At 40.9% G+C, this 22314-nt stretch overlaps 1 protein-coding gene across 3 annotated transcripts; it reads right to left on the bottom strand.

Moving 5' to 3' along the window:
* Positions 1 to 1408: 1408 nt before the first annotated feature.
* Positions 1409 to 21017, bottom strand: DCTD (dCMP deaminase). Of its 3 annotated transcripts, none has more exons than XM_074588363.1 (6): positions 20935 to 21017; positions 17105 to 17216; positions 15581 to 15716; positions 6641 to 6757; positions 5011 to 5107; positions 1409 to 3070 (listed from the first exon to the last, which is right to left on the bottom strand). In XM_074588363.1, the coding sequence occupies exons 1-6, from the start codon at positions 20967 to 20969 to the stop codon at positions 2992 to 2994; spliced, it is 576 nt and encodes a 191-aa protein (XP_074444464.1). In that variant the 5' UTR covers positions 20970 to 21017; the 3' UTR covers positions 1409 to 2991. The 3 variants fall into 3 exon arrangements, with proteins under 3 accessions (XP_074444464.1, XP_074444465.1, XP_074444463.1); XM_074588364.1 differs by lacking the exon at positions 20935 to 21017 and adding an exon at positions 20744 to 20903; XM_074588362.1 differs by lacking the exon at positions 20935 to 21017 and adding an exon at positions 20237 to 20421.
* Positions 21018 to 22314: the final 1297 nt, after the last annotated feature.

Below are 22314 nucleotides of genomic sequence, written 5' to 3'. Positions count from 1 at the left end.
TGGAAACATAATGAAGTCCTTCACCAGGAACAGAACAACAGTGGGCTGGGTGGAAGGAACCTTGGAAGAAAAGGACCCAGGAATCCAGGTGGACAAGAGGTGAAGTGCCCTTACACCAGAGAAGGCTATCCACATACCAAGCTCTACTAGAAAGTGTGTAGCCAGCAGGTCAATAGAAGTGATTATTTGTGCTCCTTTATTCAGACCATATCTGGAGTAGCATCATCTTTGGGCTCCCCAGTACGAGACAGACAGTGTGGTGGGACACTAAGGTGGTGACAGGATGGAGCACATGATGCACAGGAAAGGCATTTGTTCAGCCTGGAGAAGAGAAGGTTAAAGGTGGGGGGAACCTAAGCACTGACTTGGGCTACCTAATGGGTGGTAATAGAGGAGACAGACAGACCCTTTTCAGACACATACAACAAAAGGCAACGGACCTAAGCTGTAGCAGTGGAAATTCTAACTGGAGAAAAAAGAAAAAGACACAGTGCGGGTCAAGTATTGGAATGGATGATCAGAAAGGCTGCAGAATGCCACTTCTTGGAGATACTAACCCAGATGAGGCCTGAGCAACTGGATCTAACTTGTAAGTGAATGGTGCTTTCAGTGAGGGGTGAGACTAAATGCCCTCAAGAGATCCTTCCAGCCCAAACAGTTCTGTTCATCTTGAGCTTGAGCTTCAAGAATAGAAACAGTTTATTGTATTTACCTGTTTCCTTTGTTTCCTCGACTAATTATTCTTTACTTGGAAGTCAAAGCACTATCTCCTGAACTATTAAAAGAAAAAAAGCCAAAAGCATACAGATTTCTAGGCATGCACACAAAAGGCCAAACCTTCTTTAAGATTTTCTCTAAAACATTAACCCCAAACTAAGCACACACTGTCTCAAGAGCTGTGCGTCCGCTTTTTCCATAAGGTTGCCCTGGAAATCAGAGAACCCACTTAACTAACCTGAGTCAACTGACAATTGCTCTGAAAGCTTGTATATGTGGCTCTGTCAGATCAAAAATTGATCGGAAGAATCTAAAAGCCTCTCATATTCTCCAGTACTACTCTTTTGTTACATGGACAGGAAAGTCCTGGGGAAAAAAAAAAAAAAAGAGTCGTCACAAAAACCAGCACATTCCTAAAAACACCTGGACATTGATTCAAAAAACTCCTGAGTTTTTATGCACATTATACATTCCCATTATCCAGGGCCTGACAGAAAAATACTTAAAGTAACCAGAATCACAATGCATCTATCTTTTAAGGTTGAACTTAGATCAGCAATTATCTATGAAGAAAACAGCAATTTTGCTGCCAAACCCAAAATTTCTGCTGCTTCTCTCCCCTCTGTCCCATTGTCAGATCAGTATAACTCAAAATGCTTCTACTTATTAATTCAGGCCAAAGAAAAAGATGTGTATAAGCTGTTTTAGTGACATTTTATTAAAGTAATTTTTCAGGTTTCACCCTCCCCCTCCACATATGTGCAAATTTCTTCTCCTGGCAGTGAGCCACAGACCAATTTTGAGGTGGAAAACAGTTGTAGGAAAAAAAGAGAAAGTCAGAAATTACTTTATAAATGGACACATCTTATAACACATTACAATGCTCCCTTTAGTAGCCAAATGGTTCATGAGCATTACACTTTATGTAATATCACAAATGCACAAAATATGCTTTGCATATGATTGCAAAAACAGCAGCACTCTGGAGCCAAGCACATGGCTTAATATTATAATTATGAGTCTACTTCAATGTAGTAGATTTTAATAAGACTTTAATAATACTGGTATGAAGCCAAATTACATAATGTCCCAAAATATGAAACAAAGCTTTTATAGAGAAAATAAAAGCTCATTGAAGTATAACCACATTTAAAAAAAAACACAAAACCAACCATCAATGTTATCTAAACAAAGCCATTAGGCATATTTAATTTTAAAAAATCAAATTAGAGAAAAGGAACTCAAATCTATTCCCAGATCTCAAGATAAAATTAAAAAGGATATTATTTTAGGCAACATTTATGAAAATGAAGGTACTACACCAGCACTGGGAAACAAGCTAACACCATAATTACCTCTTTTGGCACGGATACGGATATGGGTTGACTATCTCTGATTTCTCTCAAAGGACAAAAAAATGACTCAGTTACCTTACAGGTTGATTTTAAGACTGAGCTCTGTTGGATTGTCTAGGAACAGCTCAGACCAATAAAATACTTTCCTTCTACACATGAAAACCAACTCCAAGTAAGAGTGCAAAAGGTAAAGAGCCAAATGATTTACTCCCTCAGCCCCCTCCAATTCTGGAGCCTTGGGGAAAACAAGGACTTGAAAGCACCTGTGAAGCTCAGTCCAGCAGGGACCATTCTCAGAACAACTTCCCCTCTCGCCCCTCCCCAGGTATGACAGCGTTAAATAGCAATTAAAAGACAAATCAGTATTTTATTTGTTGGATAGCGCGCACATAATGTCACACATTCTTAAAGCTGTATAACCTTTTAAATATTAGTGTAGTGTTAGTTGGAAGATTAGTATTTGCATGGATAACATTTTTTGTCCTTTGTTAGGATCAGCTATTTACATCCGCATATCCAATAGAGAGATCAACATATATTAGCGTATTCCAACGTATTGCTGGTTACAGCAAGTACTGCTGTTCAGCCGAGTTAAATCAGTGCTGACAGCCTATCAGAGCAGGTGGTGAGGAATACAGCAAGAATCAGAACAGTTTTCTTTACATACATTATATTGTCTCATCTGCATGTCTCTATACTTTTTAAGCAGTTTTGATAAAGGCATTAAAAAATTTTAAGTAGATTTAGATTCCACATGACAAGATGAAGTGAGGGGGACATTTTATGCCTTGGATTTCTTAGAAGTCTACTTTAGCTACAGAAGCCATTAAAAAGTTGCAAGTAACTTGAAGATGAAAGGCATTAGCAGCTTTTTAGAAAAGGATAATCACACTCTTCTGGAGACTTAATGAGACTTAATTCACAGAAGCTTTTGACTTGGTCTGCTGTTAATTGAATCAAAGTCAATGATGATCTTGTTACACTTTGGCTTGAATTCCCTAAAATAAAGAAAAATACAGATATTAGTTAGTGAGTAGTTAAAACATTTTGCTTGCTTTAGCTCCAGCTAAATTTTTGAAGGAATAAGAAAAAAAAACCCTTCTTGGATTCACATAGTTTTCATCTCTATGGGAGCCAATTATAGTGCACCACACTGAGAGAAACCTGGACAAGAAAGACTAAGACAAAAAAGACACATGGGGTGGGTTAGCCTGTACATTCTTTGGCTATTGGAGTTCATAAATTACCCAGGAGTCAAAGGACTTTTAACAACTTCGCTGCAGGTGGTGGCATCATGTTACCAGGGCTGGGATTTTTGTTCATATATATTTACATTTCGAATATGTTTTATATATATTTACAGATATAGATACACATATATGTATCCCTAAAAATATTTTAATATACTGCATATGTATTATATATACACACACGTATGTATACGTGTGTGTATATAAAAGATATTTGAAATATATTTTGATAAGTATTTTGATCACTTTTTGCCTGCCAAGTTTTCAAAGAACACTTTCAAACTTTGCCTATATAAAAACATTTTTTATGCTAGGGGAATAGATCACATTATGCATCATACTGGGGAAAAAACCAAACTAGTTAAGAGGGAATCATTTAAAAATTGTAACTTTAGAACTGTAAAATTAATACCACCACAAAATGTTTCCTTTTATTATCATTAGAGCATCTGCTGCAGCAATTAGAGAGGAAGGTATTTGGGGACCGAGCATATATTTTCCAGTCTACCAGTAAACAAAGGATTATGCAAATAGTGTGGATTTAGTGCCTAATTAAGCTCTGCAGTTCAGTTCAAGAGATTCATTAAGTACCACCTACATCCTTAACAATCAATACAAGAATGAATAACAGTCAACACAGAAAAGCACTCGCTGCTGACCACAGGAACTCTGAATACTTGGTCCAGAATAGCAATCCGAAATGCGAGAAACACTTCTCACCCTGGAGAAGTTACAAGATTTGACTTGCAAGAGAATGATTTATGCTTCTTAGTCAAATAGTCTTAGTAGACAGGAAATATACTGAAGGACTGAAACTGAATTTCAAGTACTGCTGTGTTTTTTTGCGGATGTTTCTTAGCCCAGTAGGTGCCTTTCATCCTAAAATTTTATCTGTCAGAATTGTTATGTTTGCAAATTTTTCGAAGTCTTTATATTAATATTGTAAAACTTTTTAGAGTTGCAAAGCCTCCCTGACTGCATAATTAGCCTCACCCACAGCATGTTATTGCTATCAAACTAGCTGTTGAACAGATTGTCTTTAGGTATCTCTGTCAGTGTCTTTAAAAACCCCACTCTTCAAACATTTTTCAGATTCTCATTACTTTAAGGCAAATATTCCAAGTTTTATCCTTTTCTCACATGAAAAGCTGACCAAAGAAGACTGGACAGCTACAGGCACCAAGAATTAATTATGGGTGACTGCTTTGACACCTTCCCAAATTGACTGCAACAAAATGATACTGAAGTTTCAATAAGGATCAGGTAATCCACCAAATAAATGAACTGGATACTTGAGGTTTAAGGGACTTCAGGAGATCAGCTAGTCTAATGTCCTGCTCAGAGCAGGGTCAGCGATGACTCTCCCCAGTACAACGTAACCAACCATGATCACATTTGAAATTTCACTTGCAGTCCAGGAATTAAATGAGTATTCCAAATGGACCATTTTCTCATACAACGTTATAAAATTGAAATTTAACCACACACAAGGCAAAAAGAATGGTGCAACAGTCTGTGAATCCAGTATCTTCTGCAGGCATACAGAGCAAGCCATCTACAAACGCTACCAAAGAGTAAAATGCTGCACGATGCAAAGAAGAAAAACTTTTGCCCTGAAGCTGGTCTCTCTCACACACAATTTTCTTTCTCTCCAAAATAAAAATAAAGTTAATCCAAAGATCTCTTACCTGTATATAATACCTGCTAAATCAAACATCCGCCGTGCAGCTGTCATTTCTGTAGTGTCATGATACTTGTCAGACATAAAAATAACTTCCTTTATGCCTAAAAAAGTCATACAGAAAAAAAATGTTAGAATTACACTGGAAAACAGGACTGTCTGGTACACAAAATCAGAAAAGGCAGCATTCATCCACATGCTCTGGAACCCCTTGGTACACCTCTAATTCCCAGAACACTATGGATTGTACTTAAGAATAAGACTACATAGAGCTGTTTTGGAAGAGAGTTCTTTCCAAAATGTTAGAAAATGTTTTTCTCCCTTTTCACTTAAGTTTAACTCAGAAAACCAGAATCAAGGACTTGTGGGGAAAAAACACAAGACAGACAGACTAGAAATTAAGCATTTTTTCCCAAGTAATTGAAAATTATCTTCCTACCTCTCTAATATAAATAAAATCCTCTACAAAGAACTTAAACCCCAAATCCTATTCCCCTTTTAAATGCATAGCTATAAAAGGATGCTTTTTTCTTTTGGTCTCTGTTTTACAAATAACTCCCAATCCCAGGTTCAAATCCTCATAAACGCACGCTGTCCCAAATTGCTGAATGATCTATGCCTAAATCACTTAGGCAGGGGAGAGGCGTAAAGGCTGACCCAGGAGGATTCACAAGCGTTTCAGAGCCTATCAACATCTTACGGTATTTACCAGACATGAATATCAATATATTGCAATTTAGTGCTGACCTAAGCGCATAAAGAAAAGGATGAGTGACTACATTGAGGACAAGCTACCTTGAAGACCATTTGATTTTGATTCAATAAATAAGAGAAATGTAGCACAAGTACGGAATACCATTATCTTTCCCCCTCCACCTCTCTTCATTTCAAACCTTACCGACCAAAATAAAGCAGCATTCCATTTGCTACTTTCTTCCTAGATTCCTGGGCCCATTAGTGGCGAGAGAAACTCCCCAGAACAGCAATCCATGCCAGGGTTGCAAGATTTACTCAATGAGCAAAATATATGCTACCTTAAGCGGAGATTTTTACGGAACTGAAGCCTACTGCAGATACTGCCTAATCTGAAAAAAGGTGACACGTTTAGGCCAGCACACTTGCTGCAGTGGCACAGATTTATAACAATTGTAATGAAAGACATAATTAAAGTAGGATCATAGAAGTCTTCTGACATTTATGAGCAAAGATATTTTAAAATCTTCAAATATCTACCATGCATCACATTCAAATTAAAATTTCATGTATATACTCCCAACAGACCTTTTGTCATGCAGAAGTTTATTTCTTTCTGCCCTACTCTATTCAGTGTGTCAGAGCACAGTAAAATTGACAGTAATTATATGCAAAGCCTGTGTTGTTCTTTGGCAGCTCCTGGTCTAAGAAGTTACAAACCTAAATTAGAAGCACGCTTAGAATCACAGAAGATGCAATTAGCACTGGAAAAATTTGGCACCATTCAGATGCAAAAAAACCCCACAAGTAGCATCTTATGAAGTTGACAGTGCAATTAATTTAGATCTAACAGCAGCAATTTAACATCAAATACATCCCTGATAAGATACCAACGAGCAGGCAGCACTGCAACCCTGACAAATCAAGCTGGCACTACTCCTTACCTGCCTGGATGATGAGCTTTGCACATTCATTACATGGAAATAAGGCAACATACATGCTGCATCCTTTCACATCAGCTGAGTTTTTGTTCATGATGGCATTCAATTCGGCATGGCACACTGATTTAAGGGGAAAAAAAAAAAGAAAAGAAACAATTCATAATACCATTCATTAAAATAAATCAGTCAAACTAAAATTAAAGTGTTACAATATAACTGCTTACATCCTTTCAAAGGCAAATAGCTTGCACAGCTTGTCATAAAGGGCAGAGGAAGAAATAAAAGTAGAAATACCAAGATCAATGAAGGTCAATTGTTGTGACCAGGCTGCCGATTAGTAATGATATCATTAAGCACATTAGCATTGCCATTTGCTAACACCTATTGCAGGCAACAAAGCCGTAGGCTGTGGGCCAAGTAGTTGCAACCACCCTAAGTGAAGCAATATCTCACAGCTTCATAACTCTCTGGAGTATCTAATTGCCAGTATAAAACAGCTCATTTATGTGTTTACATGCACAGATAGGAACAGTCTTATGGTTATAAGAGCACGCTGTGCGCTCTTAAAGGCAGGAGAATCGCGAAGTAAAACCCAGCAGCTCTGTCCTCTGGGTCTCAGAACAGCTCAGCGCTGCTACATGATTCTCTCACCCCAAGAATACACAAGACACACTCAACCATAAAAACGTCCCAGCTTTAATATTAAAGTGAGTTTACTGCTCATTAAAAGGTGCCAGACTTCCCAAGCAGAAAAACAAAGTCCTCTATTTCTCCATGGATTTGAGCTAGGCCAGGTAGCCTTATTCCACCATAACACAATAGCTCTTTCTGGACAGATCGCACCTGAGGGTTTAAGTTTTTATGCTGTAGACATCAGTAGATTATCTAATGTGTTACGAACACGGGTGAGAAGAGCACAGTTTCTGTTGTCCACCACGAACCTCTGAAAAAAACATTAGTATCTCTGCAAGAACTTCCTGTTTACTCCTAGGAATGACAGCAAGTTGCATAATTTATATACTGACCTACGAAGAAACTGCCTGCTGCCCTGACTTAATTCATAAACAGGTGCTGAAGTGCGGTGTGGGTTTGAGCTCATTTAGAGACCTGCATGTGCAGACGACATTAAGAGTTTTTCCACTGCTTGAAGAACAGATTAAAAGAAAAATAAAAAAAAGTAGTTTTCCTCTCCCTTGTGTACATGCGAAAATTAAACCAGGCAAAGTTTCATGGTACAAGTTCATAGTATACCTGCTACTATATACTGACCTCTGTGTGAATGATCTCACCAGACAAAGAATAATCGAGTGCAGGACCTTCAACACACGGGAATCTTTGCTGAATAGAAATGTTTTCCGTATGTGCTAAATGTCTACATGGAATTTTCTACATAACAGCTAACGCAGTACAAATTTACAGCCCAACTTACAGCGGGCAAGCTTTCCCATGCAGACAAGCCACAAAGGACCAAACACGTGCTAAAGAAAGCTCAGTATTGACTTCTGCAAGCAGTCCCCAGCATCACCATGGCCATGCTGTCCACATACCTTCTCATAACCAGTAAAGCCAGAAACTAACATAAAAAATAGGAAATTAACAAAAAAAACCCCCCACAACCCAAGCACCATCACATTAAGGTTTCGATTACTATTATTGTTTCTATTGCAACTGTAATTGGGTCACACTTTATTGTAAACGTATGCCATTAAGTGTACAAGAAAAACAATTACATGAACCTATACATTTAGAAAACTCCAAATATATTACTGAGTTGCGCTAATCTTATATAGCCTTATTTTTCTGGGGTTACAGAGGACTGAGTGAAAGAGTATCATTATTTCCGCAACTGCAACTAGGTTATGTCAACAGGACAGAAAAATCACTTTTAAGTTTCTTTGAACAATATACTTATGTTCCAGGCAGCAGGCTCAAATATGGAAGGCCTCCAGATGGAAGGGTGAGGGAATGTTTTCAAAGGCTCACAGAACTAAAAAAACTCAACTCTAATTCCTTCAGTAAATATTTTTCCTTCACTAAAACTCCGAAATCTTCGGCCATAAAACCAGACAAGTTTCATTATTAGTACTGCAACAAGTTTCCTTCCTGAGCTGATGAGAAAGAGAGGCTCTTTCATCAGATTTCTATAAACTTTCAACAACAAACCTCTTCCCAAGCAAAAACAATTCCAGGCCAAAGATAACTTACAGAAGATAATCAGCTGGAGCGAGGGAAAAGAGAAATTTTGCCTCCTGATCATCCTAACACAATCTGAAGTTAAGAACAATTACAACTCTCCAGTGTGGAAAGAAGACAGAGACAGTAATAAGAGACAGCGACTAATCATTCCAAGACAAAAAGCAGCAGGGTGTCCAACAAACGCAGCAGGCTTTTGTTTCAAAAACAAAGGGAGGCAGGTTTTTCATGCACACTGTAGCCTAACCAAGTATTTCTTACTGCACTTACTGCAGAAAGTAGTATGGCACTAGAAGTTTGCATTGATTCCAAAATTCATCTTTTTCCTTCCAATATTTTTTTTTTTTCATCTACTGGACTATTAAATACAAAACCATTTTGGCTCAGTTGTTGGAACTCGGAAGAACATTCTGGGGAACTATCGTCACACGTGTCTTTGTTTTATACATTTCCCTAGACGTCTGCTACTGTATGGGATATTATGCTATATGGTCCTTAAGAGGGTAGATGCATCAGACAAATATTTTTAGGCTTTGTCCCATCACTCTTCATTCCCTGTTGCTCACAATCCCCTGTCTCTGGCAGATAGGCATTGACTGTTACCAATTTATAGGTAAGAGAGTCTGTTAGCCCCAGCTTTTTCTTATAGACCTGCCCAGCTTTGTACAGAGCGTTAGTGAGAGACTGAAAACAAATCAAGGAGTCCAAAATCCCTCTTGTTAATAAGTAGTTCACATTTAGAGTGTTATGAAGTTTTGTAACCTGTTAAGTTACATATTGCTGTCTTTCAGACAGTAAGAAGCTAACTTAAAATATCCTTTCATAGGTGCACAGTATTCAGAACTCTGAAAACTGTATATTTAAATAGACTAGTAAAACTAATAATTTTTACAATACCCTATGGGGCGCCCCAGTGTTTTGATTTAAAAAAAAAATATATTCATGTATAGCCAACATAATATTAAGTCTGCAATGCTGGTTTCCAGTTCTGGAAAAGTGGCTTGAAAAGTATTCTCGAAAGGCTTCATTAGCTGAAGAAATAACCACGGAACAAGAAGTTAGTGTGTGTTCTGACATTCCCACCACCTGCTACTATATTCGCGAGAGGGAGGGAAAAAAAAAAGCAGCAGAGGAACGACTGCTTCATTACTGGTAGTATTAATTGCTAGCGTTTCTATCTTTTCTCATTGCATACTGCTTTGTGTTGCATGTATGAGGTAGCACTCATCCTTCAGTCTACCTGTAAATAAGAGACCCCTACTTACCCTATTAATGGTCATTTTTCAGGATTAACCACTTAACATGAACACGCTCTTAAGTGAGTTGCAGTCAGAAGTACCCTTCCCACCTACTAAAAGTGTTCTGACTAGTGATTTCATAAGAAGCATAGGACTAGTCAAAGCAGTTCTTAATACTGTTTAAAGGCTTACATGCTTGATGAAGAGCCTGGGATAGGGACCACCATAACATGTCACCTTTTAAGAAGCAATCAAAGGAGGGGCTGGGGGGAGTGACCTTTTTATGTGATTAGTTACTAACCGAGATGGACTAGGAATTTTGAGAAGTTATGCACTAAATATGGTGTTACATTTGAAAAGAATACATTTCAATGCATATACATGGTCAGGCAGGAAGTTTTGATTTATTTATCAACCTAAGTTTTTATACTGCTATGTTAACCAACTTAACAAGTATTATGGGTTCCCAAAGGTAATAGCATGGCCTTCTTCAACATCAACCTGGCACAGAAATGGATACAGGGAGTTCTGGAATTTGGCCCACTTCTCAGGTCTTTGGAAAAATCTTCACCTTTTCATGTTCAGCCTTTGTCCACCCCATTTTTGTCCAAGCTCTACCTCCCAGTTACTCTTTACTTGCTGGACCCTTGACACTGGGCATAGCAAGGATAAGGAAGGGACCGAAATATTATTGAAAGGAACAGGGTCTGAAGTGACAGCCACTGGGGACAGTGCTTGATGGATCTGGAATTTGTAGAATGACACCAATCTTTTTTCAACCTTTGTGAAGCTTAGGGATGGTTGCTGGACACTGCATATGGGGAAGGCAGGACACTGATGCTGGGCGGCCACTGCCCTCAGCCATTCCTTCTGCTCTCATCCTCGCTCGGCGTGCTGAAGAGCAGTTGCTGTGGTCAGGGCAGGGAGGCAAGGAGAACACCACCAGATTTCACTGGAGTCCTGGTCTCTTGAGACTGCAGTCAGAAAAAGGCAACAGCCCCAGCCTCACTGCTTACTTCCATGAAAAAAGAGAACTGGGAAGTGAAGATGGGAACCACACAGCCCATTTATGAACATCAGAGAATGAACATCAAAGAAGTCCCTCTCAAAACCAGAGAAGCATTAGCTAATCCACCCCATTTCCCAGTTCCTCCCATCCTGCTCCAACTTCATTCTACCTTCAGCAGAACAGAGAGGCATTTCTTAGTGGGCAAGCAGAATGAGAGATATTATTCTTGGTGTTTCCAAATCTCCAAACTTTCTAGAGACGCCAGAATGACAGCAGAATTGGCCAGAAATCGATGCAGGACAAGAGAGTGAGTGGCTGCAGGTAAAAACTGTCTCCTATGGATCCCCTTTACAGCTGAAGCCTCAGCTCTGCACTGCCAATTGGAGAGTGAGCATCACACTTCTTCATAGTGCCTTATCAAGTTTTGTGCTGTCAAAATAACAGCTTCTACAAAAGTAACATTTGCCGGAATATCTCTGAGTGTTCATCTCTAAAAAATTGAAGAAAAGCTCATAATCCTAACAGGAGGAAATGTTGATAACAGTTTGTTTCGTTTTACACAGCAGGTACCGTTCAATTAGAGCATACTTTTTGCCACAGCACATATTTTATCATATCTGAACCTGTATAAATATTTGTAAGCATATTTACTCAATATTTTCTCTATTGCTCAGAGGTTTCTAAATTTGCCAGTCATTTTAATTTAAAACTCTCTTAATTAGACACTGGTTGTCAAATGGATGTTCTTAGATTACAGTGGAGACAGAGGGCATAACAGGAGCACAGCAACTAGCGTTAGTGGGAAGACTTGCGTTAATAGGAGAAAAATGTAGTATTTTAAATTATTGGTGAGAGGAAACTGAGCATCATCAAATCCTTGAATTCATCTAACAGAAACAGAGGGCATCCAATTTTGACACTGAAAGCCAGAATTTCGTCTAATTATTAAGAAGCTTCTGCACACAGTACTGAACACAATGCTTCAGGAAAGAGCTTTTAATAACATCTTAGTAAAGTAGGTGTTCAAAACTGGCTTCTGTTTCTGCCATGTGCGCAGAAACATCCCTGCTCCTGTCACTGACTGGCAGCCTGGAAAGAGCCAGTTCCAACATAACAATGAAAGCCCAATTCTGTGCTGTGAAAAATAGCATTCTGCAAAACACCCAGTGCTTTATGACATAACAAGGCTATGCTACCAACCCGTTCAAATATACGCTAAAACTAGAAGGAAAAAAGTTTTAATCTGCTTCAAGACTCTCATAAGGAATGCATAGTATCAATACAGGTGACCCACATCACTATTCCTGTAATATCCAAATGCCTTGCAAACATTTGTGTCCTCTAAGGTAAAGTGAGCACCACCTACCGCATTTTGATGCTTTCTTTCAGTAGCAGCTCAGGTTACACTTAGATACGGATAAATACAAATTTTTTTAATCAAGCATGACCCTTTCCCTAACACTGAGCTGAGCAGAACCCACACTTGAGGGTACAGGTAAGATATGTACAGTATATTGCAGCAGACACAGATAACTGAAACACTGTTGAATTTCAAGCCAACAAGTTTCAAGATACAGTAAAATTTAAGAGTGACAGGACTTGTTTAGCCTCACAACAAAAGTTCAAAGGGTTACTGTCATCGGTAAGTGCATGGGGAAGGAGGGAAAGGAGGAAGGATTAATCGCAGTGAATAAGAAAAGCTAAAAAACAATGCTGGCACACACAAGAATGTATAAACTAACCACAAATAAATTTAGGGTGGAAATTGGAAGTTTTCTAGCCATGAAACAGTGAATCTGATCAGAGCTGTGGGGTCAATGCATCCATCTGTTCTGCTGGAGCTCAATAAATTTATTATAGGATCATCTAACGCACTTCTGCAGAGATAACCTCTGGGTCCAATCCCCTGCTATGTCTGTGCTGCTAAACTGACCCTTGGCCCTGAGGCCAACTGGCACAGGCTGGCTCCTGTTCACCTTACTCGGGGCTCCATCAGAACTACACAGCACTTGGCCCCGGGTTTCCTCAAGGCTCCACAAATCCCACGGCACCACATACTTATTTTGTATGTCTCGGTTCAAAGTGCATAAAGAAGTGAGATGACTTTTTGCAGCCCACCAGAGTGGTATTTTCACAGCATGAACCAGAGTATGTGCTGCATATCCCCCAGTATGGCCTGAGGGAGGGAGGAGGGTTAAGCATACCATCTCAGCAGGCTTTGCATTACAAGCCTATACAGGATGACAGTTTTCTTCCAGCCTTTCTTCCTCCCTGCCCTCCGGAATAGCCTTTGAGTGAGCCATTCGCAGAGCAATACTTAGGCTTTGTTCTGGAGAAAGCTAGTCAGAGTAGTCCAAAGCAAATGGGAAGTGAGCTAATGTTTACACCTAACCTACAACAGTACATAAAACCAGGAGGTCAGCATTCAGATCCACTGCACTGCACTGCAGCTGCATGAAGTAGCTTTAGAAGACATCTTCCAAGCTACCATCAGCTTCACCTAATAAGCCAGAGTGCAGCTCTAGTGATGAAGGTGCCAGCATTCCCATGATAAGGTAATGGAGCACACAGTAAGATTGTACCATCTCCGAACACGCTAGTCAGGAAAAAGCAAGGCTAAAAAGTTCAATTTACACAAGTGCTGTTATGATTAGCAAAAGCGGAAAGGAAAACATGACAGTTTAATGAGATTTTAGCAGCAATTCTATGTGTCTCTGCATCTACCAGAATTTTTTAAAGCATAAGATTTTTTTTTAATATATATACTTGTCTGGTCTGTCAACTGTGCTATCAAGATTAATAAGAAATTGCTAGAGTTTAAATGATCTGTGAATTACAAAATAGGTCGTTTATTCATCACAGCAGACACTCTATGTTTCGAAGTTGTGATTTTTTTTTAATGAGGTGAAGACTAAGGTTCTTGGGGGGAAGGGTTACTTAGGAATTAGACCAACTCCTAGAAGTGAACTCATTTCTCGAAGCTGTTAGATTGGTTAGTGCATTTTTTTAAACATCATGTATTAGAGATTTTTACTTTACTCCACATTTTTTGGAGTCAGTTAACTAAAAAAAAAAAAAAAATTCTCAAGTCATCTTTTACAAATATTCCTCACAAATTCATACAGCATTTTTAGTTTAAATTGGTCAGTGTATATTTGAGTGCCTGGAATATGCTCTGGTCCCAGAGACCACCCACACTGATTTTAGTTCAGAACTGAGACCTTACAGCAGCATAAAGATTTAACCAAAATCAATATTCTGTTTTCAGTGCTTTATATTTAATCAATGGGCTAACACTTGTTTCTTCACACTATAAATAAAGAGCAGTCATACCAAGTCGCACCATTATGGTACCGTCACTGTATGTAAAACCAGTGCTTCTGTGCTTTTGAGCACACTTAAGATTTGGCAGGAGCTGGCCCTAGTATCAGGAATACATCTCTTCCGAAAAATAATATGAAGCTGTCTCCAGCTTAAGAGTTAATGTTAGAGGTTTTATAATAAATTGGTAAAGTGAACAAGGACAAAGTACCAGGGTTTTAAGAACTCAAGTATGAAACTGATGAATTATGTGCTGAGCCACTGCATATCATCTTTCACTTCAATGCTATGGGAAACTAGGAAATGTAATGCTGGTTTTTAGAGAGAGCTCTGGGTGAACACAGGGAACGTCAAAACTCATGCAAGTCTAATTTCTGTATCAGACCAATTGTTAGAAGTCACAAGTAAAAAATAGAATTAGTAGGCAGAGATAAATACCGTACGCTGGAAAAGAGTCAGTATCTCTTTGCAGAAGCTGAGCTCTAGTGCTCCTTTCCCCCCACCCAGGCAGGGGAAAGGGAAAATTTCTCAGGGGTCTTGTTCAGTTTTGTGATTCCTCCCCCTGCCATGCCTGAGCCCAGGATGAAGGAGCTCCCAATACCCGTTTTGCCTTTGCCCATGGCTTCTGCTGCATTGGTCTCATCCCACAGAGGTGCAGCAGGAGCTGGTGTGAAAGCAGAAAGATGAAGAAGGGAGATTTAGGAAGCATACACTCCCAGCTTCCTTATCAGTCCTAACCACGGCTCCTCCCCAACATCAGCTATTGCAGGCCACGAGGCTGCTCTCAACTCTATTTCCATGCCCAGCAGACAGCACTCGTGGCATGAAGCCCGAGACAGCCCAGCAAGCCCAGCCATGCTCTCTGTAATTTCTGCGGAGATGAAGACTCAGAAGCAGCAATCATCTGCATACACTGCAACTCTGTGCTAATGAGCTCCGTTGTATTTACAAATTTTCACTACACAATCCAAAACGGCTAATCCTGATTTCACCAGGAAGTCAGTCCTTCATAAAGACTGTTTCCATTTATTTTCAGAGCTGTGATTTTTATCCTGATGTACCACATACGGGCACATTAACAAAATCAGGTGAGTGGAAGAAAATATTATCGATATTTTACCAGCTGAACTTCCACATATGTGGACATGATAAGCGTGACCAGTCAACCACAAGAAGCCTTACCATAAGGATATTTCGTGTCTAGTCTGTGTGCTGCTGTTCTTGTCCAAGGTAGTACATCATCACTGCAGCCATTAGGCATCCCATTGTATCCAATTCCAACAATCTTGTTTTCTGAATTTACAATGCAGGCACCGACCTAAATAAAATCAGATTTATATAGTACAAACAGCAGGCAAAATGATGCATCAACAAGAAAGATGAGACCTGAAAAGTCAGTCCCACAGTTTTCATTTAAGAGATACACGCTTCACTTTATATTAAGTCACACCATCTAGTGAGCAAGGCTACAACTGTACCTCACTGGTGCAGCTGTAAAATAAATCAGGGCAGACACAACCCTGCTACCCCTCTGGTGAAGCAGTCCCCATCCCAGCCTGCCAGCACTGTTCCTTGTCCCACTATGAAGTGAACCTAGTTCAGGGCGCAGGACCAGCACTGAATTAACCCTACTAAACTAAGCTTTCTGTCAGTTCAACTCCCCAAAATAGCTTTTCCAGCAGCAGTACGAGCAGCAGCAGCAAAAGAAAAGGTATGGAAGATGGAACACAAATGCATCAGTGTAGAGACAGGCTCACAAACCTTTGTGGTTTGTTTATGCAAACGTGCACCAAAATACCAGACCTTTTAACTCCCACCCTTTATTATCTCAATCCAAGTCTGCACAGGGACCGTTCTTACAGAATGAAGTGTCCCGTTTTTATGTTTTCTGCCCATATCTTAGATTTATTGAAATGGCAGTAGTACGGATTTTAGTTCACACAATGTGTTTATCAACCAGCTCTTGGATAACAAAAATTTAGCCCTAAGTGAATACCCTTCAGAGAACTAAGAGCCATAATGTACAGAAGCCAGAGAGTAATTGAACAGACTGTTAACGTGCATTTTATTCCATGGCTTTTCTGGGATTTGCTTCCTGAACTTTTTCACACAAAGGAAGACTAACAGGACAACTGGGCCCTGCGGAACAGCATGTTTCAGGAGATGTATCAATCACCTCAAACCAATATTCAACATTGGGGCACATGAAAGAAGCAAAGCCTGGGGACAGAGAGCAAAGCAGGGGAGGGGAAGGGGAACCTGAGGGAGGAACCAAACTAGAAGAAAACGCCAGTCAACGCAAGAACAAACAAAAGGGAATTTTTATACTCTTACAGGTGAGGAAAAGGAACTTGTAAAATGCTGTGTCTTAAAAAATGACTATGTAAAACTTCCAGTAGTTTTATCCTTCTCTAACAGTAACTATATTTACTGGAAAAAGGAGAGAAAATGCATGTGTTATTTTAACCTCCAGATGAAAAGAAGATTTACAAAACTCCAAGCAGCAAATGTACACACAGAATTATACACACGAGGTCACGCCCAATAGGAGAATTTCTGTAACAAAAGGTGCTGACCATGTTAAAAATCGAATAGCTATATACTGAAATAACTTTTAATAAGAAATCCCTGAAAGTGCTACATGTGCATCTGAGGCGATGTGCAATATAGATTAGGTTATGTTATTCTTATACGTTGCTTTCTTACCTGAGAACTTGGATCCTTGCTTCTTTGTGCTGACAAAAAAGCTACTGCCATAAAATATTCAGGCCATTCCAAATAATCCTCTCGCTTTTTGCAGGATGCTTCATTGCCAAAACTATAGTTTATGGAAAAAAAACAGCCATCAGCAAACAACAAATAGCTAGAGTTATTACAGACTGTATTCTTTTAATGTGCACAAGTTTAAAGTAACCAGGATCAGAATCTGGCTAAGACTGCACATTCACTAGTATTTTAACAGAAAAACCATCAGTGTTATGTGCTTTCCAGGAACTTATATATGCAACATTTCCTTTCAGGGGAAAGGCATCCAAGCGAGGTTGCAAATTTCAGTTTTAGATAAGAAGGCTGAGCTATTCAGAGCACTGAGCTATTCAAAGAGGGAGCAATTTATCCTTTATAGATAACACTTTGTGTATTTCTAAGATTCAGGTATATCATGTACTGACATTCTTTCTCCCCAAACAACATAATCTTTTTTATGATGACTGCGCTAACTGCAAGCCTCTAATCTAAGCTATTTTGTACTTCTGCCTACGAGAAGTGCTCACTATTGCCAGGAGTTTGCCTCTCGTTACAACACTTACCAGCAAAAAACAGAGGCCATTCTGATAGTCCCCTGCTAAATTTCTCTTGAGATTATGTCCTATGAAACGCTTCCAAAAACAGAGGAGAAGGGTTCAAGAACTTTTCCCTTAGATATAATGTATAAAAGTGGCACAAAAGGTTGCTTCTTTCCCTGCACTGGGGGGTTTATTTGGGGGAAGGAAGGAGGAAAAAAAAAAAAAAAAAAGTGATGCATCATTTTTCTCTTGCCTGCTTATGGCTGAAAGAATGCTTGGGCAGTGTAAAATGCAGCAGGGGAATTTCTGTGCTTTTCAGCTTAAAGAGGGGAAAGACAGACATGTCTCTCTCTTTGCACTCCCCAACATATTTAAGCTTTGCAAATTTCCCCAAACTCTCGCCAACCATTGCTACACTTGGAAACCAAACCAATGGAACATCTCAAATACAGTAATTAGCCTATCAAAATACAAACCGCACAGTACTTTTCTTCTTGGGCTCCCCTTACCAAGGACTAGAGCTTAAGACTGAGATACCCTTCTAGCGACATACAGCCACACAGAAAAATACAGCACAGGCAAGCAGCAAGACATCTCCTAGCAACACTAGCACCAGCACTTTTGTAAGACAAATAAACATTAGAAGACAAGTATTTTGTTAATTATTATTTGTATAACTAAAAACATGTATTAGAGGCTTGCAGTTAGCTTGTCATGAAGAGGTTACGCTATTTGAGTGAAGACAATGCCAGCACATGATAAAATTTGTACTTTAGGAACCTACACGGTGCTGTTTATCAAAGATAAATTGCTGGGTTTGAATAGTTCACATATGGCACATTACAAGTTAGCAATTTCGGCTTGTTCTTGGAACGAATGAGGATCATCTTTAAGGCCATGGTCTCAAGGTAAGGAGGGAGAAACATCTGCTCTTGGTGTAACCAGCACACCTCTCCCACAGTTAGACATTGTAAATAGTGCCCATAAAGCAAACACACAAATCAAGCATGTGATCCTGAGAGTGCCCAAACTGGCTTGAGTCATCATAACTAAAGGGTTGGGCCTACATCATACTAAGAAAGAAGAGTGTTCAGAGAACAAGAAGCTCACAGCAGAATGAAGAAATTAAAGACATGCCCTCACACCTCCATCCCCATGCCAAATTGAGCTTTGACATGTTAACTGGAACGCCAAGAAAGTGCTTCAGCTAATTTAAGTGATTATTTAAAATATCTCACAAAAGCAGATTTACAAAATCCAAAATATCACTGGACTTTAAATGATCAGTTTAATGCATTTGCCAACTACGTGACAGTCACAGTGATGCCTTTGGAGAGGCACACCGCACACAATGCAGAACTGCACCGAATAAAACATTCTGGGAAAAAGGTTCCAGAAAGACAACAGTACTCTCAACTAAGAGATCGTGAGATCTCCTTTTGTTAAATTATTCCCTAGCAACCCTATTTATTCAAAACACAACAATAGCTACTATTTACTTTTCTAATAAATACAGAACTGTGTGTAAGTGGAGGTCCCTCAGAGTGCCAACTTCACAGGGAGAGGAGCATATCTGAAAAATGAGCAGAAGGCTTACATCAAAGAGAACATAAAAAAAAAGAAACCCTTACTCAATTACTTCTACTTAATATCACCGTGTTTGGCGAGATAATTCCCTCAACTCAGTGCACAGGAATCCAAGAGTGTGAAATGGGTATAAAACACTTAATTTCTGATTGAGCAGAAGCCAAGGCCTTGGCTAGCAGTCAAGCACACACAGAAAAATTAAGTTTATGGATTTGGGGCAGCTGATCCTCTTCCTTATGCTCATTTGTAAGTTCCAGAATTGCATGAATGAAAGCTACTCTAGAAAATATTACAGCGAGCTGTAAAATAAGCAATTAAGGTTCATTCTTGTGATAACTCATAAGAACTTATGAATAAAAATAATGGGAACTGAAAGCCATGAAGGTAACAACTGCTCAAGAAGAAAGGGGGAAAAATATCCTTAAATTCTAGAGTGATTAGTAGCCTGTAGAAAAGTCTGTGTAAACAGTATTTCAAAGGAAAACAGACAAAAAGATTCTGTATTTAGAAGACAGTGCCTCCCTTTTCAGTTCTTTTTCATCCATCTAGGCTTCAAGTAATCTGTAACACCGTCTGAAAATGGAAGAAGTTTCATTCAGCTACCAAAAAAAAGGTCTATCTTAATGAAAAATTTAGTGGAGAATCCTCAAACAGATTATATCCCCTCAAATCTTTCCATAGGACCATTACGACAGTCAGCTACACAACAATATAGTACAACAGGAGAACTGGTGGGTATCAGACTTTTTTCCCCTTCTCCCTCTTTTTTAAGTTTTTCCTCTACTTTCTTATCTCTGATGTCACATGCATTATGTCCCAACTTACTGTAGTAGTTCTTTCCCCCAGTATCGTGTGCTACTGAAGACCAGCCATCAGTATTTTGTCACTCAGCTCACAGAATTTAAGGTGAGAAAAGAGGTAAAGCATGTATTAAACTGAAATAAGAACCACATTTTTGTTTAAGCACCTGCAGTGCTCCTGTTCCCCAAAAGCCAAACCGGATATGTGTTCTCGATGACTTTCAATACTAGCTCCTTCCTTAAGCCTCATAATTTATGATTGCTTTTATATCAAGTGAACGTGGCATTTCCTCTACTTAAGTCTTGCCGTCTTTCTCCTCACGCAGGTACTGAAGTAGGATCATTCCCTATTCCTTACTAGGAGGTAAAGTTTTGAGAGAGAGAGATGGAGGGAAAAATCAACCTTACTGAAAAGTTTACTTACTGTGCACTGAAAATTACCTATATTAATTTTTTTCCTGAGAGATAACCCACCAAACCTGTAAATACAAACGCTTTGTAGGAATACCGAGCCCCAACCGAGCAGTACCGGAGTGTTTCCCTTCACCGCCCCCGTGAGTTCTGTGAGGGGGAGCCCCCCCCGGCCCGCGACCCCTCAGCGGCCATGCTCCTTCCTCCTCCTCCTCCTCCCTCCCTCCCTCCCTGCCCGCCTCAGAGCCCCGGCCAGGCCCGACCCGCTCCGGAGGACACCGGCCGCTCTGTCCCCTCACACGCCGGGGCCGGAACCGCCGGCGGAGGGGCGGGAAGAGCCCGGAACAGGCACCACGCGGCCGCGGCCTCTCGCTGCCCGCCGCCCCTCCGTGCCTCTGGCCCCTCAGCCCAGCCCTCGGCGGCAGGGAGGCGAGCCCGGCCGCGGGCAGCCTACCCGTTAAGGTGGCGACCGGACTGGTGGCCGCTCATCCCGCCGCTGGCCCGACCTCTTTGGGCACCTTGGCGCCAAAGCGGGAGCGGGCGGGGAGAGGGGCGGGCGGCGGGGAGGAGCGCTGAGGGGAGGGCGGGGGGGTACCCCGCCGCTGCGTCGCGGCGAGGCCCCGCGCTGAAGGCGGGCGCGTGGGGCTCTCGTTTGTGTTGGCCCAGGGAAGGCCACCTCCAGCCCTGGGCTTTTGTGGGCCTCCGCCGTGCTTTAAACGAGTTACTTTAACATGCGGCCTCGTCGCTTTCGCTTCTCTGACAGGTGCTGCTTCGAGCATTGCGCTTTGACACGAGTGTGCAGGTTTTCGCCCAGTTCATGCTCCTGAGGTGAATGCTGTTTATTAAACCGTGGCATTAACATATTAAAATGTCTAAAAATCGGGGTTTTTTTGTTCTCCAGATATGAAATTCATGTGGAAAGCAAGCTATGGTTTATTAATACCTCCAGCTGCTGCCAGGTTTTAGAATTCTCCCAGGATGCTCAGGTAGACGAACATAAATACATAGATAGTCCATTACAGTGCAAAATAAGTGGTATAATAATAAATATTAAATGTTGGTATGGTGTGTTTGTCTTCGCTCTGTGAGGAGCTGCCTGCCTGGGCTGGCAGGCTGCCACTGGGGCCTGTCTTCATGGAAGTACTCAAAAGGGGAGCAAGGTCCATGCAGCTGTCCAGGCGACAGGCTGCGTGGAATCTCTGTCACTCTGGCAGGTGGACAGCAAAGACAGTACCTGTGTGCGCTGCGACCAGGTAAATGAGCTGCTTGGCCCAGTGGCTGAGCTTAAGGAGGAAGTGGAAAGACTGAGGAGCATCTGGGAGTGTGAAAGGGAGATTGATTGGCGGAGCCGCACCCTGCCATCCCTAGGGAAAAAGCAGCAGGCGGAGGCTCCAGGAGAGACAGAGGATCCCCTGCCCTCTTGTCACCACGCAGAAGGAGGGGAACTAGGAGAGGATGGGGGGGAATGGAAGGGGGTACCTGCTCGCGGCAGCAGGAGAGCCCCCTCCAGACCCCCCATACCCCCCCAGGTGCCTGTACAGAATAGATATGGGCCTCGAGGTAGATGAGGAGGGAACTAAGGATACTGATAAAGCCCCATCCAGGGAGTCACCAAAGCAGCCACGCATTAAGACTGCCTCTGTGAAGAGCAGGAGGAGGGCAATAGTCATAGGGGGGTCCATTCTGAGGGGAACTGAGGGTCCCATATGCAGGCCGGACCCTTCCCACAGGGAGGTGGTCTGTTGCCTCCCTGGGGCCTGGGTTAGGGATATAGCCAGGAAGCTTCCTGGCCTGATACGGCCCTCAGATTATTACCCTCTTTTGATCTTACAGG

Source organism: Larus michahellis, chromosome 5 (assembly GCF_964199755.1).
Source record: "Larus michahellis chromosome 5, bLarMic1.1, whole genome shotgun sequence".
Taxonomy (NCBI): domain Eukaryota; kingdom Metazoa; phylum Chordata; class Aves; order Charadriiformes; family Laridae; genus Larus; species Larus michahellis.
Note: the sequence above shows the minus strand (reverse complement) of the source record. Positions and strands in the feature narration are given on the sequence as shown.